At 48.3% G+C, this 27,916-nt stretch overlaps 1 protein-coding gene across 1 annotated transcript; it reads left to right on the top strand.

Annotated features, from left to right (window-relative positions):
- Positions 1-20,594: 20,594 nt before the first annotated feature.
- On the top strand, positions 20,595-21,935 carry LOC135398364 (uncharacterized). Its single transcript, XM_064629777.1, has 2 exons — positions 20,595-20,747; positions 21,099-21,935. Exons 1-2 carry the CDS (start codon positions 20,595-20,597, stop codon positions 21,933-21,935), a joined length of 990 nt encoding a protein of 329 aa, XP_064485847.1.
- Positions 21,936-27,916: the final 5,981 nt, after the last annotated feature.

Raw genomic sequence — 27,916 nt, 5'->3', positions numbered from 1 at the left:
GTGATGCCGTCTAATCCAGGGGATGTTTTCTTTTTCAGTGATTGTCTAATTGCAGTTTGAAGTTCTTGGAGTGTAAAGGGACAATCTAAGTCTTGATTTGGTTGTCCTGCTTCAATCCGTAGTTTTATCAGTGCCATCCTCTGTGAATGTTGATGAAGTATACTTGTATAATTTTTTGATTTGGCTGTAATGTCCGCGAGGAACCTGTCTGCAACCTCCACGTCTGTTAAATTGTTGAGTATAGCAATTGATTTGAAGGGATTCGTTTGAAGAGGTATTGAGCGCAGGCTCTTGACGACCTGCCACATGCGGGTAATGGGTGTCGAAACTGTGAGGCTGGAGCACATTTCTTTCCAATGAATGTTTGCGAGGCGTTTGAGATGCTTCTTGACGCGGGCCTGGATAGCACACGCTTCTCGCCAGTGTTCGATGTCTCCTGTTCGCCGATATTTCCGTTCTGCGCGTCTTCTTATTGCTCGGAGCTTTTCAAATTGTGTATCAATTTTTGAGTATTTCATGGGGATAACTGTGGCCTTGGAGGTAGTTTTTAGATTTTCCTTGATGGTTTCTGTAAAATCAGAAGCGGTTGTCTCAGTCTTCAACGTCGATGTGTTCTTCTTCCTGAAGGCCTGCCAGTTATATAGCATGGTGGTGCGTCGCAGTGTAGAGCGATGTACCTTAATATGGCTAATTAGGATCGGGATATGATCGCTACCTCGATGTTCCAGGTCAGTTGACCAGGTCAGATCATTTGCTAGATCCCGTGAGCATATGGAAAGATCCAAGACACTGAAGTATGAGGTGCCTCGACGGTAAGTCGGCGACCCATCGTTTAATATGCACATGTCGTACTCTGATGTTATGGCGTCAATAATTCTACCTCTCTGACTGGTTTTTGATCCTCCCCACAGTGGCGAGTGAGCATTAAAGTCTCCGCAGAGCAGATACGGTTCTGTGAGGCGGCTAAGAAGAATGTCTATACAAGACTTGTCTACCTTAGCTTTGGGATGTATGTAGATGCTCACAATTGTGAAGGTATTTCCCATTAGTGTGATTTTACAGGCAACATAATGAATTCCATTTGTTGAGTTAGAAGTAATCAGTACTTGAGGGATATCCCTCCGAATGGCCAGTATTGCTTTTGATGATGCCGGTGCCGAGAGGTGGATTTGATACTGTGATAGGCGGCAAGATGGGCCTACATCGGCTTCAGAAAGTGCTAATATTGGAATAGGTTGTCTGTAGAGAAAGTTTCTTATGTCACCAATTTTGTCTTTGAGGCCGTTACAATTCCACTGCAGGATACTTGTTTTGGTGTAGATGCTACTCATTCCGCAGTCTTCTAAGAATTTGCATTAGCTGTGTCTCAAATGAGAGCATCTGTTTGACTTCTGGTAGGTTTTGAGCGTTGGGGATTGCTGCTACGACTGCCTTGAGCGCTGCCATGAGGAATGGAATGATCGATAGGACTAGTGATGCCTCTGATTGCTCTTGTGAGGCGAACGGTGGTGGCGGTGGTGGTGGTGTTTTGGGGGGCGGCCTTCGTGGAAGTGGAGGTGGAACTTCCTTTGGGGCATGGCCGGGCTGTGCGTCCAGTGTGAGTTGAGATGACTTTGTGGTCCTCTTCTTGGGGAAACGTTGGGGGAGTGGTGGATAGTCCTTGTAGTATGTGTGAGGCGCTGGTGCTGACTTTGGCACTGAGACAGATGACTTTGGCACTGAGACAGATGGCACTGAGATAGATGACACTGCTCGCGGTGCTTCAAGTTGATCTTTGAACACGGGAACTGTATCCCTCCTTTTCCAGTGGTCTTCTTCGCATGCTCCAGCCCTGACTGCTTGAACCGCTACGCGACGTTTAGGGCAGCCCCCATATGTGGCAGCGTGCGGCCCATTGCAGTTGGCGCATTTTCTTTCCCTTCGATTGGTGCATGTCTTGTGCACATGGGGCCCGGAGCAAATTTTGCACCTTTGTGATCCCCGGCAGTTCTTTGCTAGGTGACCATATCGAAGGCACTTGAAGCATTGTGTGGGACTGAAGAATTCCGACACTTGGTAAGTGTCGAACCCCAGTGTAACTGAGTCTGGCATTTGCATATCGGACCTGAACGTTATGATAACGTTCTGTGTATTCCTTGCAACGGAGGATCCATCTTCATTAATCTTGAAAAGCCGTTGCCTATGTACTTCAACGGCCCCCGCATCCCTCAGGAACTCTAGAAGTTGTTCATCTGTGTACGGTGTGCGAACTCCGGTTATCTTCCCGATGTTCCGCGCATATGAGTCTGGAACTCTCGTCGTGACCGCGACACCAGCGATGCTTGTTAATGCCAAGAGGCTTTTGGCTGCAGGTAATGATGATACTGTGATAATAAGCGAGCCATCTGTCGCGATCCTATGCGTCTTGATCTTTTCTTGGGCTGCCATCATGACCTCTTTCGCTATAGAGTTGGGGTTTACACGGATGAAAGAGTCGTCTGAGCGGACTGGTCTTAATATTACAGGGATTCCTGGCTTCCTGGATTTCTTATAGATTACTGTTGTGAATGGCTCATCAGCGTCCATTTCTGTACGTTCATCGGAGTTCGCATTGTTCGGATTCCCGACACTGATGATTGTACTAGTGGTAGAGTGGTCCGAGTCGTATTCTTCATACTGATCAACCCGCGCTCGCTTTGCGGCTGTTTGCTTGCATAAAAGCTTCTGACGAGTACCTTCAGTCACTGTTTCTTTTGGCATTGAGACTGACATTTCTGTTGTCACTGCTTGCAATGTAGCCATTAGCCTGTTTGGCTAACCATTCGGTTCGTGGGGTAAAGCAGCAGTCGAACACACGTCGAACTGTGCGACAGTTTTTCGCCGCAGCGCTCGCTGCAGAAGCGGCGCCGTGGATCGCAGGTGCTTGGTGAGAACAAGTACACCTTACTTGAAAAGGCAATTGAGTAGAACAAGCAGCCGTGAGAATATAGGCCTAACGAGGAGCGCTGTGCTGACACGTCTGTATTCGTCTCGTCGTCGTCCCGTGACGTATAAGAAGAATCGTCCCACTGGTATACCCATTATTTTCAAGCCTGCAGTCCTTGGTCGCTCTCTGCGGGAGGTCAACCCAAACCAAATCGCTGGCGACATCGTGAAACGAAGCCAAGAGAAGGTTTTGTCGCATCGCCTTACTAAAGATGGGGCGCTTGTGATCAACGTTGCGTCCGAGGGTTCAGCGAAGAGCCTATTGGGTCTTACGGTAATTGCTGGGATCGAAGTGGAAGCCTCCGTCCCGCCATCGTATCTGAGAACAATGGGGCGGATTGACAACGTCCCCAAGTGGTACACCGAAGACCAGCTTATAGAATATCTTCATCCGTATGGAGTGACACATGTCAAGCGTGAAGTTGTGTTTTCGCGTGAGGAAGATGGTTCTTCCAAGAAATACACCAAGGCAAGCGTGATTCTAACCTTTGCAGAGGGACATCCACTCCCACAGGACGTACCCTTGGGATTTACCAGTCATCCGGTACAGGAGTACATCGCTCCACCAGTACAGTGCTACAACTGTCAGCGTTTTGGTCATTATGCTCGGGACTGCCGAGGCGGTCAGCACTGCAAGATATGTTCTGGACCGCACGACTTCAAAGAATGCACATCCAAGAGAGAACCAAGGTGCGCCAACTGTGGAGGACCCCACACAGCCACATACGGGGCATGCAGAGTGGCAAAAGCCGCATACGCTAATAGGACGCAGAAGGCAACGAGTGCTGCAGTTCGAGCTGTCAAGTGTGCAAATCCCGATTTCGTCCGGTTAGTTGAAAACCCTACGCCAATGCCTCGAACCAAATGCAACCAGACACGTCAGAATCATGCTCAGGCACCTGGTTCTGGCAAAAAGAAAAGTTACGCCTCTGTTGCTGATGGAAGCAGCAGGGAAAGTTGCGAGAAACATCCGATGTCTCCAACCGCTGGTCACAGCCAGCAAGTGGCTCCGACGAGTAGCACTGCGTCGCCCCATCGACCTCGGCAGCGGCTCTCCACCAAAGCAAGCGCCCCGATAAATTTCGACGCAGTTGTTTCTTTACTCTTTGTTGCTCTGCGAGCTATTCTGCGTTCTCTGCCTTCAGCATCAGCGAATCTACCAGAAGTGCAGGCGTTGCTGTCTCTGGAGCCATTGTTCGACTTTCATTCCTCCGCGGCTCTCCTGAACGCCGGCGATGGAAAGTGAATATAAAAGGACTACCATTTTTCAGTGGAACTGTAATGGGCTAAGCTCTAAGTTGGGCAATTTCCGGAACTTCGTGTATCGGCATCGGTTTCCGATCCTTGCGCTCAGTGAACCTAACGTTAGCCCGACGTTCAGACTGTCGAACTATGTCCTGTACAGTTCCCAACGAGTTTCCGGTGCAAGTCGGGCTATGTTAGCAGTCCGAAAGGACGTACCATCAGGAAACTTGAAAGTGTCCAGTGACGAGCATTTCGAACATGTACAGTGTTGTGTATTGATGAATAACCGACGGGTGACTGTCGCCAGTGTATACATCTCCCCGAGCGTCCGTATATCCGAAGACCAGGTTAGAGGTTTTTTTATGGACCTTCCCGTACCCTTCATCGTATGTGGCGACTTTAACGCCCACAGCGTTGTCTGGGGAAGCGCCCGGTCTGACGGGCGAGGGCAGATCGTCGAACGGTGCTTAGAGGAAGTCAGGGCCATATGTGTTAACGATGGATCACCCACCTTCTATAGAGGCCCAAGGTACAAGAGCTGTCTCGATGTCACCTTCTGTTCTGAGGACCAAGCGCAGCACCTACATTGGGCAACTAACTTGGAATCCATGGGGAGCGATCATGTACCAGTGCTTATTTCACATTCATTAATGGCTACCCGAAGCCACAGAGTGCGGGTCACAGATTGGAAGCTATTTGAAATAGAAGCGGATGCCACAGTCCAGCGTGCTGCCAACATCGCAGCCTTTGAGGCCCAGATATCTGCTACGGTGGACAAAGTGACAATCCTCACTTCAGCCCCAAGAGCACACCAGGCTGTGGACGTTGAGTACCAACGTCTACGGGCAATTCGACGCCGTGCCGAGCGCCGTTTCCGTAGAACTGGCCGTATCGAAGATTACAAAGAGGCCTGTAGGGTTAAAGTCATTATCCGCAGACATCTGGGGAAGCTTTCCTCCAAACGGTGGAAATCTTTCTGTGAAACATTAAACCCACATGCCACTACAGGGCACATGTGGCGAATTGTGAAAGGCTTAGGAGCACCGGTGAGTCAGCTTTTTCCATTCCGCGCTCTTACCGTGCATCATGGTACGTCAGAAACAGCTGCTGGAGAAGAATTTTGCGCGTTACTCCTAAAACCATCGACAGCGTCCCTAACTTCTGGGTACCAGGTGTCAACGCAAGAGGCACTTTGCGCTGTCGACTTAAACCACAATGCTGAAGATACTGCGATGGATCTTGACTTCACCCCTCAGGAGCTGGAAACAGCCATTCAAGCGTGCAATCGCCGGTCGTCCCCGGGCCCGGATGGTGTATCGTACCAAATGATAATGCATCTTGGCCAAGTGGCTCGGAATGTATTGCTTCGGTTGATGAATGACCAATGGCAAAAGGGAACTATCCCTGAGAGCTGGAAGGTATCGCGAGCAATACCTATTCTGAAGCCGGGGAAAGCGCCAAGTCAAATAGACTCGTTTCGCCCAATAAGCTTGACAAGTTGCTTGTGCAAGATTATGGAACGTATTATCTTATCTCGGATTGAGTGGTATTTGGAATCTCGCAATCGTCTGCCTAAAGAGATGGCGGGGTTCCGAAGAGGAAGGTGTACAATGGATTGCGTACTGGACCTAGTATCAACAGTTGAACAGGAGCGATTGGGTGGACGATTGACTGCAGCTGTGTTCCTTGACATCAAAAGGGCGTATGACACTGCAAGTCACCCTCATGTTCTGCATGGCCTCTACTCCCTCGGCATAAGGGGGCGAGCGCTGAGGTGGATTGCTAACTATTTAAGTGGCCGGGCGGTGTTCATGCGTACCAGCACCGGGGATACACAGAAACACTCAGTGACCGCAGGAGTGCCGCAGGGAGCAGTACTCAGTCCCATGCTTTTTAATGCCCTACTGGCGACACTCCCGTCCCTGTTACCACGAGGTGTACGTCTGAGTATGTATGCCGATGACTTATGTCTGTGGTCGTCCGGGAAACAGTGGCCAGCGCTTCGTACACGTCTTCAGGAGGCACTAGACAAAGTTACCATCTTCTTGTCTCAACGGGGCATGGATGTGTCGTTAGAGAAAACAGTAGTGATGCCGTTCACGAGGAAACGTTTACCGAACTTTCAGCTTCAAGTCAATGGTCAACAACTCCGAAGAGTAACACATCACAGGTTCCTTGGGGTCATCGTGGACAGAGCTCTGTCCTGGTCAGCCGAAGTTCAGCGCATAAAGGAGAAAGCTACATCCGTTGTTAATGTCATGCGCTACATCGCAGGCAGTCGATGGGGAGCGTCTCCGACAGCTATGCTCGGTCTGCATCATTCACTAATTCGTCAGATGTTGGCGTACTCCCTGCCACTTCTACAAGGTCTGTGTCCCACCTCAGAATCTATCCTCGAGAGTGTGGTTGCAAGGAGCCTAAAAGTGTGCTTGGGGGTTCATCGGTCAGCTTCTAACCAGCTCACAGTTGCAGAAGCGAAGGAACCTCCCGTACCAGCTCTAAGAGTTCAGGAATCACTTCGTCACTTCATCCGACTGTCAACGCGTCATCGTCGGCACCACCTTGTTGAAGCAATTAATAAGAGAGATAATTCCACTTTTCACCAGGCCATTCTGCCATACCGAGGCATCTCACCATCATATAAACGCATTCCAGCATCGCCTTTGCCATGGTGGAGTGTTGTGCCTCTCAGAGTCAATGCAGAAGTTCCAGGCCTTTCGTCGAAGAAGTCCTCACCCCCTTGCATGCAGCGACAGCTGAGCTTAGAATTGATCCAACGTCTGGATGATCGCACGGCGGTATATACGGATGGCTCCACAATATCTACAGGATCCGCCTGTGCCTTCGTTGTACCAGCGTCGAATACTGCGCGCAGTGCTCGACTATCGCATCGTACTTCATCGACAGCAGCAGAGCTACACGCTGTTCTTCTAGCCATAGAGCATATCTCGTGCGCGCCTTCCCAGGGAAAATGGGTGATTTTCTGTGATTCTAAAGCCGCTTTACAGACCCTTATGACACCGGGTACACACCACCTCTCAGCTCCTGTACTGAATGACATACTAGTAGCGCACCAAAAAGCAGTGATCGCTGGCCATGACGTGATTTTCCGGTGGATACCTGGCCACTGTGGGATCACCGGACATGATGCGGCCGATCACAACGCCGGGAAAGCACATGGAAATAGTACATTCCGCAGTGTTTACTTCACGAAGGTGGACGCCAAGAGTGCCTTAAAGTCTCTGAGCCATAAGCTGTCAAAAGATCAATGGTTTTGTGGCGAGGCTGGATCTTCCCTTCTGCACCGGGTTGACCCCGAACTAGCTCTGGTCCTCCCAACATCCATGCCACGGCAGATTACGTCATTGTTTCACAGGCTCCGGCTCAATGTACCAAACAGTGCAAGACTCCTGTACAGGCTTGGGAAGGCGGACTCTCCTAATTGTCCAGTCTGTGGCTCAATCGAAGACGTCGAACATATTATAGTTACGTGCCCAAGATACTCTGAGTGTCGTGACAGACTTGTAGCCGCGTTAGGCCGGGTTGACAATCGACCCTTCGGAGTGCAGAAGGTGCTGGGCCCATGGCCAATGAGCACTCAACTGCCAGCTTTGCGAGCCGTTACACAGTTTTTAAGGGACACAAAGCTGTTAGATGGGCTATGACTTGTCTGTGGCGTTCGTCGCCGCTTCGCGACATCTCCAGTGGGTGATGGTGGACGTGTCTGGAATTCCTTTCCTTAGGTGATCTGGGGTAGCCGGCCCTCGTGATGAGGGCTACAATCCCCATTTTTTTCTTTCTTTCAATCAATCAATCAATCAATCAAGGACAATAAGAAAAATTATCAGACATTTGGGATGACACACTCGCCGGTTCCAATGCGGTCGCCATGCCGTGAAATGCGGAAGCAAAACAGCTCCACGACTTCCGCGACGTCACCACTGAAGGGCCTCCTCATTGGCCAACACGAATCTAGTGCTAATATTAGCGCTGAAAAAGTTGACTGGATCTCAACTCCGGCAAGCGCTAATTTTTAGCGTTTTCAAGCACTGCGAGGAGGAAAATATCGCCCTATTTTGTAGCGCAATATATCAAATCGCTATATGTCGGAACACACCTTTAGAGGGAAGCAACGATGCCTCTGACGCCCCCAAATCGCACAATATCGGTTTTCTTATTTCGTTTTTTTTTTCTTATCTTCAGGTTGATGGAACCACATATCCGTAGGTTCAATGACGTACGCTGAACTGCGCGCGGAGCTCGACGCAAATCAGGCGAGATGTCATAGTGACACCTCGAAGGACATAAGGAAGCTCAGGCAAATATTACGATGTGTGTTGAGCAACAGCCCTTGAGCCGCCGCTGCATTTCTTGTTGAAACTTTTTGTACTTTTCTGTCTTAGTGGCCTTCTGCATACTGAAATTTCGGTGTTTTCCTACCTAATCAAACCAAAGTGCAAACTGAGGAGTCTCAATAATTCGGTGCTGACTGCTTCAGATCATTCGCACGTAAAAAAAGAAATAAAAGCGAAAAGCCATTATCGTACTCTACATCACGCTCCGGCAGGTAAATTGCTGTTCGTGTTATGTGGAAGACATATTTCTTCAGCTGTTTGTAATCGAATTAGCTAACTTCTCCGGGTGTCAAAAACAGCACTATATGCTCTTTTTTCCTTTTGCTGACTTTACTTTTCGTTATCATTCATTCAAGCGTCAATGTAAAAAGTACCTTATTTACCGGAGTCCCCAACAGCTAGTTTTAGTGCAAAGGGATAGCGGGGTGGTTATGCGCACAGCGCGAAGCTCTCTTTTGCTGGAACATATCGCTGTAGAAGATACGCAGCTAGAGACAAGGGACGACAGACTTCACGCAAGAACTGCTTACTAACCGAATTTAATGCAACAGAAAACGAGTAAAACCGAAAGAGAAGTGACAAGAAAAGTTGTCTTCTTAGTCATTACCTTCCTGTTCGGTGGTCAATTGACTTATCGCCACAAGAGATTAGCTACCTGTACGACAGGCGCTGTTAGACCACCGAAGAGGAAGATAGTGACTAACAAGCCAGTTTCTCCTATCACTTCCGCTTGTGTTTTCCTTGTTTTCTGTTGCATGAAATTATGTCAGTTGTTAGTAAGCATGCAGTTGTTGCGGGTTTGTCGTCCCTTGGCTCTGGCTGCGTATCTTCTGTAGCTCGCTTTATGTTTTACGCGTGCACAGAACCAACAACGCTATCAGTTACATACGCAAAGGCGATAGCGTACGATGCACTGAAACTATCTGATAGTGAGCTTTACTGCATCGTACGGTATCTCCTTTGCGCACGTAAAGGATAGCGTTGTTGGTTCTGCGCATGAGGAAAACAGAGCTTCGCGCATTAGAGAGCTGCGCAGGACCACCACACTATCCCTTACGTATGCAAAGGCGATAGCGTACGATGCACTAAAACGCGTGTTATCGTGTGTTTTAGTACACCGGAAGAATTCTCGCTAAACCTCGCTAATAGCGAGTTTTAGTACATCGGAAGAACTCTACGAAAACGATACGATAAATAAATTCTCATATCCAAGCTTAGCAGTGTGATGCCAACCGCTTCAAAGAAACAGGGCGATTGGCTTATCATGCAATATGCTCGGAAGTTCCAGCCGCTCTTTGTACAGAGCTTAAAATAAACCTTTACATGGTATGATCACGATGCTGATAAACAGACCGCAGGCGTTGTACAGCAGGTGCTCACATAGCTTCCATTACTTGATACCCGTGTGCTTTAACTGTGGCTCGATCAACCTGAAGATAAAAAGAGAAGATATTATGCGCTTTGGGTGTCTCAGAGGCAGCGTTGCTTCCTCTCTGAAGCACCGATAAGCGATAAATGTACGAGGGCGTTGTATGTTTTCTCATTGATATTTTACTGGTGAACCAAAGGTGACACGGTTCTATCGCAACACGTTGTATACGCTCTTGAAGTTTCTTGATCACACATAGCAGGGTGCTGTAAAAGCCCGTGATGTCACCTCTATGTAGATAAATGTTTCGACGAATTGCTAGAACTGTTTGGAATTGCTTGAACTGTGCGCTGCACTACGATGACCTCATACTCAACAAAGTGAATTGTGCTTCACTTTTACGGATTCTGATCCGGTGCTGGACAGCTGGTCTTCCGCTTGTGCCAATTCTGCTTCCGCATACTATGTCTGAAAAGCTTTGCTTCTTCCGTTTCTTTTCTTTTTCGTGCAGCAGCAGAATGTCTGGCTTGTACAAAATTAGACGGGAGAATGTACAATGGATGACAAATGACAGAAATAGAGAAAAAACGATCCGAAACGCGCGTAGCCAAGTAGCGCAAACATGAAGACATACATACGCAAATATGGCTCCTTGAAGGACTAATCATAGAGAACATAAAAGGAGGCCAGGATGAGTGTGTACGTTCGGGACTTTGAAAACAGATATTCGTTGCGGGGGGGGGGGATTTATTGGCAGAAAAAAAAAGAAAAAGAAAGGGGATGTTACCGCCCTCTGAATATCACCATCTTCTCACCTGATTTTCATTGTTCTTTTCACAGCCTATTCAGGACTTCGGGTTGTAGGAGCATTGGATCTGTTCCTTATTTCGAATCCATGCAAGCGGAATGTTGAGCACGCGAAGTATATGCGGAAGTATGCAGAGAAAATCCCCCCCCCCACACACACACACATTGGGGCTCCCAAGTGAAGCTCCCTCAACAAACCGAGCGGAACAGTTTGGAACCTCAAAGGACAACACCAACAATAGATGATGACGATGAGATGGGGTGTTTCACCGCGGTGGTTTAGTACCCTAACCCATTGCACGTGGAACATTATATGAAGCTGATGAAGGAAGGTTGAAAATACGAGAAAGAATGAGAGCGTCCATTCAATGGAAGACGGGAAGTCCATGACCAGGTGAAGAACCCGAGATAGATGGAGCACAGGATCTTCATGGGGACAATGAATACAGCTAAATTGAGTGGTCTCTTGTTGATAGGGGCTACCTCATCACACAGTATGTTATTTGCGGGCAGTAGAGTGCACATTCCATAAGAATGTGCTGAGAGTTCACAACGACACCGCACGTGAAGCAGAGGCTTGTGTGCCAGCACTTGATCATGCACTTGAATTGTGGGGTGAAAGCCACATTGAGAAGGAGTCGACGCAGGAGAGACCCCAAAAGAACCTGACCATATTCACCCACAAATATGCATTTACAAGCATCACCATAACAAAAACAACACTACACGCGCTCTTTGATTTTCAATACGCGCATCCCGCGGCGGTAGGTAGATGATGCCTGCTTATTACCATGCGAAAGGAATCAACTTGTTGTTGTTGGCTGGTTAAATAACAAGGGTAGGTTGAATTCGCGCAAGCGAATTCTGCTACCCCACAACAAAAGAAACGGTGCGAGCGCACCGCAAACGTTGCTCTAATATCAGCCTCTGTGCTTGTTTACCACCGCTCATACCACGATATTCTTTGCCAGCGCGCGCCACTGGCCTAAGACCTCCTCACAAGCTCCGTGCATCGAAGCAAGAGCCTCGTGAGAGCAAGAGATTCTTTTTTCTTGTTTGCATGCGCAACAAATTATGCGAACTTATCTGTCTTGCAGAGTGTTTGAGATGCCGTACAGAGCATTCAATTGCTCACGCGTTTCTTGCAAAGTACATGGAGTATTTGCGCTAACTCACCAGGTAGAGGGCTTCAACCAGCGCTTCAATGCATCTGGTGAAGCCTACTTTACAGGTCAGAAATTTGGAACCAAAATGGAACCTCGAAGACCCCAATATTCGTTAACGAAACTTGCACCATATGTTTCGCTATGACACAGAGAACGTCCCACTAGAGAACGAATGCAAAGCGCTAACAAAGGAACGTGCTACACGCGCTTTTCTATTCCTAATACATGGCTTCTATGGGAGCAGTATCAGGTGAAGCCTGCTTTACGTTTTGTCCCGAATTGCTGGGCATGTAAATAGCTAAAGCGCTTGAGCTACACAAAGTCCTCCACATATTTAGGTAGAGTGAAACCCCTGCTTTCACTCTGTGTAGTTTTTTAGACAAAGTACGACCATCAGTTTAGTGCCCCTTTAAAGCACGGGACTGTGTCCCATCAACAACAAACCTCCGGTTTATTTTCTATTCCTTAAGGGGAGACCTCGGAAGAAAATCGGTTGCAGGCTTCTGTTACTTTTACGATTATTGACATTTTTCGAACACAGTTACGGAATGTCTCAGCTGAAGACGGCGCAGATGTCACAGAAATTATTTTCGGAATCTGAGGAGCGGTCGCTCTTAGCCGCCGCTGCAAGAATATGTTGCAAGCAACACTGGAAAGCGTCCAGCGTCAATGGGTATGCGTCCACTTGATCTGTTCTTGTGTTCACTCAATGCCTTGTAGTGTTCTCGTGTTTTGTGCAACAATGAGTGATATGAGAGGCGGTGCGAGGTGTTGCATCAAAACTAGCGGCAACAAATCGACTTCTACGTCGGGTGTTGCTTATTTTCGCTTCCCGAAAGATGAAAAGCGTCGCCGTGACTGGGCATCGCTCCGAAAGACTGAATGAGTCGAATGATCCGGCACAGAGTAGAATATGTTCCGACCATTTCGAATCTGAGATGTTGCAGAGCCACGCTGTTGCTACGCTCTTCCCGAGTGCTCCCATGCCAACTCAACGGAGTGCGTACGCAAAAAGAAGACTCAAAGAGGTGCGCAATATACAAGGTGGTGCTGATATGTCCCCCTTTGGTAATCGACACAAGTCTGATAGAACTAAATATTAATTAAACTAAACTAACTAAATATTAACTAAATAACTAAATACTGTAGATAAGGCTCTGAAGGAGGACTCGTCATTCGCGGCGAACACCCGTGCAACACGGACGCTGCTGTCCGCGTCCACCTGTGGCCCCGAAGCAACTTCGTCGCACTCATCCGAGTCAGACGAATAGAATACAGGGTCGTAATGGCCTGAACCCATGACGGAACGCTGCTCCTAAACCGCTATGACCGGCCGCGACACACCGACACACGCGTTCCTCTTCTGCTTCTGCATACCCCGTGACGTCATACGTCGGCTTCGTGTGGGTGCTCTGGGAAAGGGAAATTATGGCCTCCTCCTCTACTGACTGTGGTTCGGTTAAGATTAACTGATATTTTGGCATAATGCATCGCGTAAGAGGGAAATCATGTCCATAGCCATAATTTCGGGGCCAATATGTATCCAAAGCGTCGTCCAACAATGTTTTTCAAACATCGTTCCGAAGTCTCCCTTTAAGTAGGGTACAGACAGGTGTCACGTGACACTGACAAGCCAAACGTGTTAATGACAAGGATGTAGCGAGGCTGCTATCTACAAGATAACATCACTATACTCAGCACATCAGGTCCACTCCGAGGCATTCCATTACTGGACGCTCCACTTCATCTGATCGTGTAGAGGGCAGCACTTCCTCGACAAGTTCACTGCAAAAAGGACGACAATGTGGGTATGCAAGGAATGCGAATAGAAAAGGTATATATTCGAACGACCCAAGAGTTTAAAGTCATTCACTTCTTGTTTGAGAATAGCCTGATAAAGACTCAGTAAAGCTTTCGGTTTAGTGGGAAATCTGTATCATGTGTTACTAACCTTGCTCCACTAAATCATGGCGGTTGGTGTCGCCACATCAGTGCATCAGTTCAGATGTATGATATAGTTTCACTCTGTGTACAAGCATTTTATCGCGAATAAAGAGGTTGCCTGCTGCCTGGTATTTGATGTGCTCATACTCTACATTTGCAGAGAGCAATTTGTACCCTTGCGTGTCTTATTACCTTCTACTACTATACCAATGAGCTATGGAAGCCTTCCATCTCTATTATCGTTCTTGAAATCGCCAGGCAAGACCTCTGCGCGAGTCCCTTGGGCGCAATGACTCCGGATGTTCGTGAACTACTGGGATTGCGTGACCGAGGAGGCGTTGTACGTCACGGAAGCGTCGCAACTCGCAAGGGTCTACCACTATACGCGCACTGGGTACAAAAGGACAGCGGATTTTCTTCACTTTGCCTCAAGTTGCAGCAAACTCCACCGTAGACGAAGATGATGTGGTGTCGCCACATCACTGCATCGGTTCAGATTCATCGTCACCAGCATCACCTGTATCAAAGAGGTTGTCTGCTGCCTGGTATTTGACGTGCCCATACACACACTACAGCCACCAGCAGTGAGATACAAACCACACTCTCCGATTACCGGTACCATATGTTTCTTGTTAATAGACCTCTCCCTGTTTGTAAACAAATGTCGTCATAATGTTCGAAGCGCCACCAATTTGTTAGCGTTGAACTACGCTCGAAGCTAGAGGCAAACAAGGTCGCGCCCGAAAGCCACGGTCTTCAGGGGATTACGATGGTCTCTGAAAGGTACGCGACCTTCGGTCCTACTTTTCTTTCAATAGGAGGCAGGGAAAAAGTGTCCATTCGTGAAACCCAGCCATTCCCTTCCGATTTGTTTCGGTTTCAGTGTGTCTACCACCATCATGATGACGTTTCTAGGGAAGAGGTCTATTGTGACATTTAGTTGAACATCAGGCGTGAAAACAATAAATATAGATCCAAAGAAAATGAAAAACCCTGGCAGCGGGGGGCACGCTTCGCGCCGGTCTAGAACATGTTCTACCATTGACGTAGTTAACGTGAGGCAACACCGTTCTCTGGCACACGCTACACCACAATCGCTCGCGCGGTTCGCTATGCGCGAATATCGCTATATTGATGCACGTGCTCAAGGAAAAGCTATCGCTCTGTTGCGCTGGTTTACCAATTATTAAGTGTCTTCGATTCACAAAAACGTGCAGGGCTCGAGTGTAAGGCGACGAAGCGGAAGTGTACGTCAGGGCAGTCCCAGTGCAGGTTGCACAAGCTGAATCGAATAGGAGAGTTGGCGCCGTGCAGTCCGTCTTCTGCTGCGCGTCGTTCGGTTAATTTCGACAATGTCCAATATCCGTCCAAATGTCCAATGACAAAATCTTTTGTCCAGCGTTTTTGAGGTCGCCGACTGGAGTGGTGAGGAGGAGGGAGACGAAGGCAACGTCGACTGACCGAGACGTGTAAGGTGTTGTGCGAGTTGCGGTTGGACAGGAACCGAGTGCCGCTGTATTATGAGAACGTCGCAGGCACCATTTGGGAAAATATGATTTCTATCGTCGTCTGGCACTTGTCAAACAGATTTTAACATTCCATCAACTTCAGCGGTGAATTCCACGATGGAGAACCTTTTGCTTTGGTGACAAAACAGGCATACGACACACTTCTAGTACACTCAGAAACAGAACAAGAAATTAACCCGGAAAAGCGAAAACAGGGAAGTTCATCAAAAGGCTTAAAAAATTAGAATAGGGATACCCAAATAAAAAAAAAAGGTGAAGTTATAGTTTTCTTTTCAGTGGTTCAAGTATGTTACGCATCCTCCATGTTGTCCTCTGTTACTGAGTTGCTCGGAACGCTCCACGGAGGTATGAGGATATGCAACACTTTCCTGCATTCGTGCTGCACTCCTGCGGCACTTTTTTTAATCGAATATGATAACGTGTAGTGCAAAGGCTACGCCTTCGCCGAATCGAACGGCAATAGTTGCACTACTTGCATCAGTTCATAAAGTGCAGCCCAATCGAAGACAGCTGTTATAAAAAGAAGCACGGGATGGGTAATGTAGCGTGCACGCCACGCTGCTCGACTATGCACCACCAGACGCCGTAGCATAATAGCTCCGCTGAAGCAAAACTCTGACTGACTTCAACCATCACGGATATCATGTCCGTAGTTCAATGTCAAACTCCCTACGGCTGTGGCCCGGAGCACAGCTACCGCCGTGCCCGGATTTTCGTATAATGCTGATAAGCTGCATTATTGATGGGTTGCCATGATAGTGGACTAGTACAAGAAATCACAAATAGCTATTACAAGGGTCGTTCAAGGTTGACGGAGGCTTTTATTTCTTTAAATACAATGGAAAATTCGGGAAGCATGTACCAAACCACGTCTGTTTATCAAAGCTGTACCGTGCCCACCGACACCACTGCCATCGCTGTGGCAACTCTTTGATGCCTTTGGCGTAGAAAGATGTGGGCTGCTGTCGTAGCCACTGCTGGGCATCTTTCTGTGGAACGTCTTTCCTCTAAGTGTTCCTAAGTTCCTAACGCCTTTCCCTTAAAACAGGAGGCGTACGCCTTTTTTGTGACAATTATGAACTGCATAATTCACAATTATGCAGTTCATAATTCACAATTATGCAGTTCATAATTGTGTTCTTGTGTGTCATTTGTGTTCTTATCACAAAAAAGGTGTACGCCTCCCATTTTCAACAAATCAGGACCCAGAACGATGTAATTCGAAATTATGGTTGGATTATAGGTGAAGTAACCGCCGTTGCGCTAACGGCGTTATGTTTACCGTCTGACTAGGGTATTAGTAACTGACATTCATGTTGACAAAAATTTATCCGCGGGTACTCTCCAGTTTCATAGTGTTCGGTGTTATTTTCTACGATTAATGTTGGACTACGGTATGTGATAAGACGTGAATTATCGCACTTATTACAGTGATTTTTCTAACACTGCAGATCATTGCTGGAACAAATATCCTGAAATAAAACTATGTTGCAGCACCAATTTACGTAGAAGTTCAGTTATGAGTGATTCAGCTATGTTCGTGGATGCATTTGAACATTTACGTGTACTCCGCCCGCATATCTCGTCTCTTGTTAGCAAGTATTCTTCTAACACTTTTTGTTTTGTTATTCAGGTGCCTTCAAATGCAATATGAAACCATTATTTTGTGCCATTATGCACGGCACAAAATAGGCTCCTCCTCCCGTTTTCAACAAATCTAGGGCGAGAACGTTGTCATTCGGGGTGATGGTTGGCTAGGAGCGTGCTATGTGGTGAAGTTCATTTTTAAGAGTGCAGAGCCAAAGGTTACGCGATGCTGAATTCCTTAAGAAAAGAGAAAATACGCTAGTTCGACAGCAATTATATCATATCATGATTCGTGTTCCAGCATCTTGAACCCGCTCAAAGATTAAGCTGTGCATATTGATTTGTGCTTCAAGTGAATAAATGTTTTATAATTTCCTTAGTGATCAGGTTTTTGATTAAGAATTACAACACCACTCATACGGGTTGGTGTTCCCATGAAGGTCTTGATGGACCATCAAACCATCACACTTTCTGATGGAGCCGTCAAACCACCAGACATCCTGATGGTCCTTCAGTCCATTAGGCTTGATGGTCTGATCGGTCCCCAATTTCAGGCTCTGATGGACCATCAGAAAATCTCTGGGGTTCTAGATGGCAATAAACCTCTACCCGACAAACGTCATCATGACGTTGATAGACAGACCGAAACCAGGGGAAACCGAAGGGGAAAGCTGGGTTCCACGAATGAGCAATTGTTCGCTGAAAGAAAGTAGGACCGAAGGTCCGTCCCTTTCCGAGATCATCGTAATCCCCTCAAGACCGTGGCTTTCAGGCGCGACCTTGTTCGCCACTAGCTTTGAACGTAGTTCAACTCTACCAAACTCTTGGCGCTGTCGAACATTATGACGTCATTTGTTTACAAACAGGTAGAGGTCTATTAGGGGAAGGTGGGGCAAGATCAGACAGAAATTTACAATTAAATATGGAATTTTTATTTTTCGTGTTTTTTAGAAAACTAGCCATAGGCACATTCTTAGAAGTCTAGAGCATCTGATCTGTAAATCAGAACAGACGTAGCCGGTTCTAAAATAAACACAGAACAAGAAATTCAAAAATGCAGATTGTCTCTCTTCGCCAACTCTCGGGGGAAGAAGAAGTCGAACTGGAATTTTCTGCTCCTGAAACTATACTGAAACTGACCTATTCCTGATTCGCATTTTATCATATCTACGCCTGAACTCAGACAGGCCCTGCCCTACTGCGCGGCGTGGGGGACCCCTCCTAGCCATGGAAGTCGTCCGAAGCGGCGACAGCCCCTCGTCTACCGAAGGGGTAGGCGCAGGTGGCACCGACTCCTCTTGTAGTAGTAGAACAATTATCCTGCGAGAGAGGCAGATCGATAGAGACATCGCTTTCACCTCCTCTGACGACGACGACCGACCCTTCGAAGAGGTCCTTAAAAGAGCACGGAAGACCGCTCGCCCAAACGCTGGGCAACACCCTGCGCCCACGGGAATCACGGTGATATTCGCTCCCCGTGATGCAGCAACGAACCTCGCCAGGCTGAATCACCTGAAGCTATCCGACTTCCTCACTTCTGAGTTCCCGGGGAGGATTAAAGAGATAAGACCGAATTTTGGGAAAAAACATAATCGCGGTGAATGCCACTTCCTCAACTGCAAAGGTCTCCCTTTTAGGACTCGATCGCATCTGCTCAATCCCTGTTCGAGCATATGAACCCCGCTCCACTGGCTCTTGCTACGGCGTCATCACTGGTGTGGACACCTCACTATCGGACGACCAAATACGGCTGGCCATCAGGTCAAGTCCAGCAGTAATCACTGCGAGGCGGATAAAAAAGGACGGTGGTGCTGTGAGGATCCCCTTCGCCGTGGCCGAGAAGCCGCGTGAGGTCAGCCTCCATCTCCTGACCATGCGGGTAAAACCCTACCTACCGCCGACGCTGCAATGTTACAACTGCCAGAGGCATGGACACGTGGCTGCGTGCTGCACTCGAAAGAGGGTTTGTGCAAACTGTGGAACGTCCCACGACTCCTCCGATTGCCCCCAGAACGTCCCCAGGTGTGTCAACTGCCAAGGCAGCCACACAGCAACGTCGATCGACTGCCCCAAACGTAAGCTGCAGAGGTGCATTGCCAGAGAACGCTCGCGCTCCAACAGCAGCTACCGGGAGGCCAAGGCCAAGATCCACAACGAAGAACGCCGCAGGCACCATAGACGACGGAAGAGATGGCAGCGTGCAGGCTCTAGGCCCGCTGACCACGCCCTAGCTGGAAGGTCACCTGTATGGAACGTGGGTGACTTTCCCCCTCTGCCTCCTTTGGCCTCTTAAGACGCCCCCACACAGCACCGATCCCCATCACCACGCCCACCCGTATAACGACGTCTGAAGCCGGAAGCAGTCAGGCAACTTATACGCCGAAGGTCCGCCGAGAGCCTCCGGCCCAAACAACGGCCCGCGACTCCGTCGATATGCAGATAGTGGTGGTTAAGCTGCTCTTTGCAGCTGTGAGGGCCACCATCACTGCATGCCCCGAGCGCAAGGCACTGCCGGAAGTCCTTGATCTTGCACTTAGAGGAACTAATTGCTCCCACTCCTGTGCACCCGACACGTAGCCGGTAGGCCCAGCCGGACCCAGCTACCGCTCTTCCTCTTGCCGCATGGCAGTACAATATCAAACGACCACGATTTTCCAATGGAACGCAAGAATCCTACAGACGAAGCTCTCGGAGTTCCGTCAGTTCGCGTGGAGGCATACATTCCCAGTAATGTGTATTTCAGAATGTGGGATTCGGGACGACTTTCGCCTATTCAACTACATCACCTTCGTGTCGCAGCCCAACAATGCTAGAAGCCGAGCAGCCATTTTCGTCCGATCAGACATACCGGCTGTGAAGAGATCCACTGTATAGAAACAAGTGGAGGCGAGTATGTCTGCAGCTCAGTTCGAATGGGCGCGCTTGACTTCACTGTGATTTCCCTATACTTGACCCCAGCGACCCCATATGACGTGAATAACCTCAGGAGCATTCTGGACGGCCTGACACCACCGTTTGTGTTGTGCGTGTTCACTCTCTTTGGCCTCGGGGTGCTCAGAAATGCAGCTGGCCGGAGTATATTGCGGCAGACTAACATCGTTGCTTACCGACGGTTTAACGTCCGCTCGAGACATACCTGTGGCCGATGTCCTACCGACGGAACCTTCGCTCGATCAGATGTTCTCGCTTCCTGAGCTGGAATGAGCCTTGAGACATTCATCACTACATACCTCCCCAGGCGCTGATCAGGTCACCTACAAGGCCCTACGTAATCTTCCCTTGCGCGGACGCCATCTGCTTCTGCAAATCTACAATGATTCGTGGCGCACAGGGACGGTGCCTCCGGCGTGGAAGTCCGCAATGGTTGTCCTTATCCTAAAACCCGGGAAATCACCTCATGATATTGACCCCTTCAGGCCGATCGCCCTCACCAGCTGTTTGGCGAAGACGATGGAGCGCATGATTGACTCACGGCTAAGCTGTTTTTTAAAGCACGAGGTACTTCCCGGAGGTCATGGCTGGATTCCGGCAGGGCAGGTCAACCATCGATAACGTGATAGACATCGCCTCCAGTGTCTAGCAAGCGCGGTCTGAAGGGCAGCTCATAGCAGCAGTTTTCCTAGACGTCATGAAAGCATACGACAGCATCCTCCACAGCGCCGTCATCGCAACTCTGCAAGAGTCTGGTGCAGGCGCCCGAGTCGTCTCCTGGGTCCGGGACCTCCTATCTGATCGCACCATTTTCGTGCGCACTGCTCACGGCGACACAGCTCCCTTCCCTGTAAGCCGCGGGGTGCCGCAGGGCAGTGTGTTGAGTCCATTGCTGTTCAACCTTATGATCGCCTCACCCCCCGCCCACGCTCACCTACCTGCCCACGTCAAGATCACAATTTACGCTGACGACGTCTGCATTTGGACTTCAGACCACCGCGGAGAGACGCGATTGAGCGGCACCTGCAGCAAGCCCTCGACGTCATTGAATCATATCTTGCCTACAGAGGCCTACGTGTCTCCCCAAGCAAAACAGTCGCCATGACGTTCACCAACCGCTCATTTAAGAACTACCCACTGTACGTCGCGGGAACGCCACTTGATTTCGTCCCCCGCTACAAATATCTCGGCGTCATCGTAGACAAAGCTCTCATGGTTCCAACACATCAAGGCCCTCTCTACCAAGACGAAGCAATTCGTGAACGTGCTACGACGCATCTCTGGAGCGTCGTGGGGTCCCTCGTGCAACTACCTCCGCCACGTCTATAACACAGTTGTGCTGGGGCTGCTACGGTACCACCTCCCAGCGCTCCACGGAATCAGTAGAACGGGTGAGCGGGACCTCCTCAGCGGCCAGGTGCGCAGCCTCCGTGTATGCCTCGGACTGCCAAGTACGGCTGAAACGTACACGGTGCTTGCGGAGGTGCGAGAGACGCCCGTGCATATCCTGCGGGACAGAGAGACACACCGCATCTTTGCGCGCTTCTTCGCGCAGCCTCGCCACTACCTGTTGTCCATTGAGGATGCCCGCACCGCATCGACCTTTGGCGGCGCCATCCGCAGGCTCAAGGCTATCCTCCCGGATCGCTCCTCAGGTGTATCCTATGACCCTCCTTTATGGGCCCTCGCCAAGCCCCAGGTATTGACGAGCGTCCCTGGCCTAGGACGAAAGAGGGAGACGCCGTTAGCCGTTGCGCGCCAGCTCGTCCTCGAACACTTATCGGAGCAGCATCAACAGCGACAAGCGATCTATACAGACGGATCGGTTACACTTGATGGGGCCACTGCAGCCATCTACGTCCCGCACGGTAATATCGAGCAAGCTTTCGGGCTCTCCCATACCACCTCCTCCACCGAAGCCGAGCTCTTCGCAATCCACGCGGCCCTCAGGCACATCACAACATCGCCCCCAGGAACCTTGACGATCCTGTCCTACAGCAAGGCGGCACTGGAGACACTCGACTCACACTGCACCTAAACAACCGACGACCTACACACAATGATAATGTCCATAGCCAACACCGCCCTTGCTTCCGGGCACAATATATGTCTCCAGTGGATACCCAGCCACATTGGCCTCGGCGGGAACGATCGAGCCGATGCTGCGGCCTGGCGTGCACACGAACAACCCGACGCCGCGGCGCACATACAGCCCACTCCGTCGGCCTGCCACATCCAGATCCGCCGCTGCGCCGCCCAAGAGGCGCGGTGCTTCATTCACGAATCCGACCGTTCCAGCGAGTTTCTTCGCTCGATCGACCCGGCGGTGGAGTTCTCCCCACCACGATGTCTCCAACGGCCACAAGGGACACTCCTCCACCGGCTGCGTCTCAACGTGGCATACACGCCACCGGTGCAGCGCATGATGGGAAGGAAGACCTCGGCCCTCTGCGACGTTTGCGAAGTGGTTGCGGACACGTCGCACCTCCTGCTGACCTGCCCCAAGTACACCAACCATCGCGCCACCCTTTCGGCGCCACCCTTCGGGCACAACCAACTGACGCAGGCCGCACTTCTTGGCCCTGTGCCTCAGCACCAACAATGGGCCCTCACAAGAGCTTTATTGCACTTTCTGAAGTGCACTGGCCTGGCGCTGTCCTGGAGCTTTGAGATGCGCGCTCCAGGAGTCCCACCCCACCTTTTTTTTATGGAATAGCATGCCGACCTTGGTCTGGCAGACCTTTCCTTCTAATAAATGTGTACCCCCCCCCCCAACCCTCGGGGGAAGGCGATGAGACATCGCGTGCGGCAAGATGAGACACGCCGTGGTAAGGAACTATACAGTCAGAACTAATTAGTTTACACCACAGAACCACACAGAACCGCCAGTCTGGTGTGTCGCAGGTCGCTCGATTTTGAATGCGCTTCTGCTTTGCTGGAAATGTGCTAGGAAACAGGAAGATTTGCTGGAAAATCCTAGGCAATATGAGAAAGAAAAAAGAAAAGAAAAAGAAGAAGACTCTCTGAGGAACAAGCATAAAGCCACCTGATAGTTGACCTATCAGTTTCTAAATTATATTATTAAATTACATTAACTTGTCGCGGCTTGCCCCGTGCATATAATCGGATGCATTAATTTTTCAGCCGGAACACCAAGAGTGCCCATATTTTGCATATACAGTCTAAACTCGTTATTATGACACTTGTTAATACGACATCCTCACTTTGTGACCGGTTTTCTAGGGAACCGTTTTTTCCCCATAGAAACACCGTGTAACCCACCCTCGTTATTATGACAACTCGTTAATCCGACTGTGACCGAAATTTTGAGGACGGACCAAGGAGAACACGTGTATTCTGCCCTCGTTATTATGACCGCCGACTGTTGGCCTCGTCGACCATGAACAAAGTTTCGAGAACGAACTGCGGAAAACCCCGGTGTTCTGTCCCAATTGTGACTACCAACTGTTGACCCTGCGGCTTTTGTGATATCGTTGGCCCCGTGTGACGCATGTGTGGACAATGTCGTACAAAGCACACCCCGGTCTTCAGAGTTCGTTAGTGCCAGAGGCAATTTTCCGTGTAGTTTCCGAAAACATTGCCGAGGGCCTTTCCGACGACGACATTTTGGAGGTTGTTGCTCCGCCACCAGCAGTCGCCGCCGGAGACGCGACTGTAGACACAAGCAGTGAAGAGGAATTATGTGCACCTGCTCTCGTCAACGTAAGGGATGCCACCCAAGGGCTCAAGATGGCTTTGCAATTCTTCGAGCAACAGAAGGACATTCAAAATGTGCATGCTATTTGTAACGCAGTAGAGACAGTGGAGAGCTTGCTAACTGAAAGTGCTACGAAACAGACAGTTCTGACGAATTTCTTTCGCAAATAAATTGTAAATCAGCAACTGAATCGTCTTCATTTTAGTACAGCATGTAGCAGTAGATCCACACAGGTGTATGGTGTGTGTGTGGGGGGGGGGGCGTTTTTTCCGTGTGTTTCTCGTTAATATGACAATTTCGCTTTATGACCAAAATCGGCGGGAACGGACTTGGTCATACGACGAGTTTAGACTGTATCTAGATGAACGAATAAAGAAAGAGGATGTGGACTTACATTGACTGAACAAGTCTGCGACACGCTGCTGCACAGCTGACAATAAAAAGGAATACAGAAAATCGCGCCTTTTTCGCGGATCTTTACATTCCAGGCAGAAGTAACCGATTTTTTTTCTCTTCAACGCAAACACCAATCCGGACAATTATCACGTGCAATAAAGCGGACATGCAGAGCCACCTATGAGTAAAGTTTCAAGCGCGTGGAGCAAAGCGTCTCTGAGACAGGCACCGTCGAGCAAAAAATGTCGCATCCTGCGCCACTTTACCCTACTCCCCATTTTAATCCCCTGACCCTGAAATTTACTCCCCAGGGCTGCAAATAGTCACTGAACTTCGCAAATGGTCTCCCGAATGCAACGGTCTACGTAAATATGTGCTCTTGGTCAATTTGATGGAGTACGGCTGTATAACTTAGATAACTTAGCAATTTTCCACCCACACAGAGTATAAGAAATAGTTAGCGGTTCTTTCTTGGCTAATTTATTTTATTTATTTTCAAATACTGTTGGCCTCTGCTTGTGCAAATTGTGCCCTATGCATGTCGCAAGATGTAATATCACTCGATATATCACGGTTGATGGTTTAATTCAAAGTATTGTAATGTCCCACATATTATGCTTGTTGACTCGCTCGAATGCAGCGAGCCAATCACCAATGTCCTGGGAGTTGCAATCAGAGAAGAGCGTTGGATCGCGTTGTCGGAGAGCGGGGGCTGGCATGACGGTAGGCGCAGGGTGGTCACCAGAATGCGGCGGGTCTTGCTGCTGCGGCATCAACGGTGGACGCAATAAGCGGCAGGAGCGCAGTTCAATAACAGAAGAGATGCAAAAGAAGTAGAGATGGGACGAACCCAGAATTTTCAGAATCCGAATCCAAGCAAGGTTCTGCGAATCCACGAATCTTACGAATCTCGAATCTTTCAAAGAGTTTAAAACATCAGGAAAAAAAAAAAACAACACTTCTACTGTAAAGTGTTCTGAAGCAGAATTTCACACCTTTGTTTAATGAAAAACAAATTAAAGAATAGTTCACTTTGAGGAGAAAACATACGCATGTACTTCTTCTTAAAATGTAATTTATTTAATGTGTTTCATTGACTACAGGAAATACATTAACCCTTGAGTCCGAATTATTTCCATAAAACTAAGATACAATCAAAAGTAAAACCATGTTACTTTTGAACTTGTAATGTAAGAGTTCCTGCCTGAACTCTTTCAGTCCAGAACAATGTAAACAAACAAACAAGAAAACACGGGTGAAAGTTTTCAATTACTGCAGATTTTTGTTCAAAAACACCAGCATTCTCACCCGCTCAGGGTCTAGCCTACTGCGTCTTTTATCAGCTATGACATAAGATGTGGTGAAGAGGGTTCCGGGACATTTGATCGAACGCCGTTTGGTCGAAAGCCGTTTGATCGAACGCAGGACATTTGGTCGAAAACCATTTGATCGAACGCCGTTTGATCGAAACGGCAGCGGTCGTTTGATCGATGTTTTTAATTGGTTCACTTGGAGTGTCGAAAATGACAAAAAAAGACAAGGAAAAAAAAGCTGCAGTTCTAAATGCAGTTATCCTAAGGAACATTTAACTTTGTGTAATCTGCTTCCCCGTAAACACATTCCTCATGCTAACCCACTTTTTCGTGTCCAAAAAGCAGTACAAGGGCCAGGGTTGTTCACGCTTAACCCGTTGGACAACCGAATAGGTTTTTCCGCTCTGACACATAGTGACTAAACACGCTGTACTTGTTAAACCCCCAACCCTTTGTCAAATAATAATTTATGTCAAGTATTAAACATTTTGGCAAAGAATTAAAAAATAAGTAAATGACATTTTTGATGATATATCCCCGTCGAATGTGAACAAATTTTAACAGTGTATTATTGTTTGTAATCAACTGACCACTGTATAGGAGAAAGAGCAGTTTCAGTTTATTTACTTTTCGCCTATGTGCAAGTGAACCTAAATTTAGTTCTTGCAACAGACATGTAACCGAAGAAGTCCTTCGAAACTTAGACAAGATAAGCAGGGCAGCAGATCTTTGTAATTTCTCTATTTCTTCGGACAGCGTGCATGTGTAGTGATTCGAGGCTGCAGATGCATACTCTAAGGTCGAACTAAGGTTTTACATGCTGTTAATTTAATATCTCTCGTTGTACCATAGCGAAATTTCCTTCTTAGCACCCACAGACTTCGAGTGGCTTTGCACGTATGACTATCCCGTTTCAGACCGTTCCCTTTAAATATGTCGCCAGCAATAAGAAGGGTGCCCAGACCAAGGATAGACTATCGGCTGCTCTCAACCTGGGGCAGCTTTCTTCAATATGTGTCCTACTGATTCGTAAATGACAAACGTCTGCAACTAACCGGTGGTCTCCCCTTTTCGGTTGCAAAAATCAAAAAAGAAGAAATAAAAAAAAGCAGAGGACACTGATTGCCTGCTCCGTATGCTCGAGTCAAAAGTTACATGAAAAGTGGTGCGGACAACACAGTGCATGCAGCTTTGAATTCCTTTCGAACAAACGTCTTTCGAACAAACGGCGTCGATCAAACGGCTTTCGACCAAGCGGCGTTCGATCAAACGCCTTCGATCAAACGGCGTTCGACCAAATGGGCGGACACCGCTGAAGAGTCCTTCCGACATTACTGTCGATGGGGCAGTCATCAGGAACTTTTTAGGCTAATCAGGCTTTCTGTGGACTCCGGAGGCGCGAATTTTGAAAAGAAACAAACGAACGTGGCTGGTGGATTCGAAGATTCGACTCGTCGTTTTGGGCACTGGGATTCGGATTCCCGAAACTCGAATCCCTGCCTAGGATTCGAGGATTATAGGACTCGGTTGGCCCATCCCTAAAAAAGAAGTCTTGGGAAGTCAAAGGAAGGGGGCTAACGGGTGAGGTGGGGAAAGGTCGTACCTACACCCAATGTAGGGACGAGCGTGTTCTCGGAGCGGTACAAAAGAGGATCACTCGGCGCATACAGTTCGAAACAAAGCGGGCACCCAGATGCCCCTGACGATGAGGATGGAGACACATCTTCTTCACAGTATTTTCATTGATGCACGAAAATTATGTACCTAGGATTGGGCATTTAGTCCCCAAAATGACTAAAATTACCCCTTTTTTTTTCTTTTTTCTTAGAGTGTGCACAAAGAAACTTGTTGTACGTTCCAGATTAAACATGTTAATCATAGATGGAAACTTTATTTGAATGGAACCTTAAGGCAGTGTGAAACTATACCCAGTAGGCTGTGCGGAATTCGCATACAGAGGAAGAAAGACGCGAGCTCGAACATGTGCAAGTAGGCAATACGCTTCATCTTCCAAGGTTCCCGCATAGACTTCGATGTTGACGCATGCTAATTTATGCTGATTCTACAAACGAAACGAAATAATTTGTGCGTCTTTTACTTCGACTTTTGAGCTAGGGCTATATAAGTTGAGATCTTCTAACATGTGCCTCGAACATTCAGATGCCTGGGACAGCAACAACAAACATGAGTATAATGACGATGAATAAGGAAGGTTTTCCAGAAATAAGAGTTCGTGTCTATCAAACTGTGGAACCTGTCTTTGTTTTGAGTCTTGCTCTGTCACTGATGTACTGCAGATGGCAAAATTATAGAGCAGTAACCTTCATACACTCCTCTCTGCGGTTATAACTAAAATAAAATAAAATAAAAATAATTCGTGACAATACAGCCATGTCCCGTTTATAACGAATAAACGAGTGCAACATGAACATTGCACCTGGAGTGACTTGGCTATTAAATGTTTCCAGAGGAAATTATATCTTTAAATCCGATGCGCATACTTATGTTGGTTTGCCGAAGGCTAGTGCACATACAGGGTGTCTCACGTAACGTGTCAAAAAATTATACTTAGAAATCTACACGTCGGAAAGT

The sequence above is a fragment of the Ornithodoros turicata genome, chromosome 6, assembly GCF_037126465.1.
Source record: "Ornithodoros turicata isolate Travis chromosome 6, ASM3712646v1, whole genome shotgun sequence".
Classification (NCBI taxonomy): Eukaryota; Metazoa; Arthropoda; class Arachnida; order Ixodida; family Argasidae; genus Ornithodoros; species Ornithodoros turicata.
Note: the sequence above shows the minus strand (reverse complement) of the source record. Positions and strands in the feature narration are given on the sequence as shown.

Excerpts from the sequence above, each read along its gene's own strand:
- LOC135398364 (XM_064629777.1), top strand. The coding sequence starts at position 20,595 with ATGAAAGCATACGACAGCATCCTCCACAGCGCCGTCATCGCAACTCTG. Across the intron at positions 20,748-21,098 it reads GCGACACAGCTCCCTTCCCT|ACAAAGCTCTCATGGTTCCA; the intron begins GTAAGCCGCGGG and ends GCGTCATCGTAG.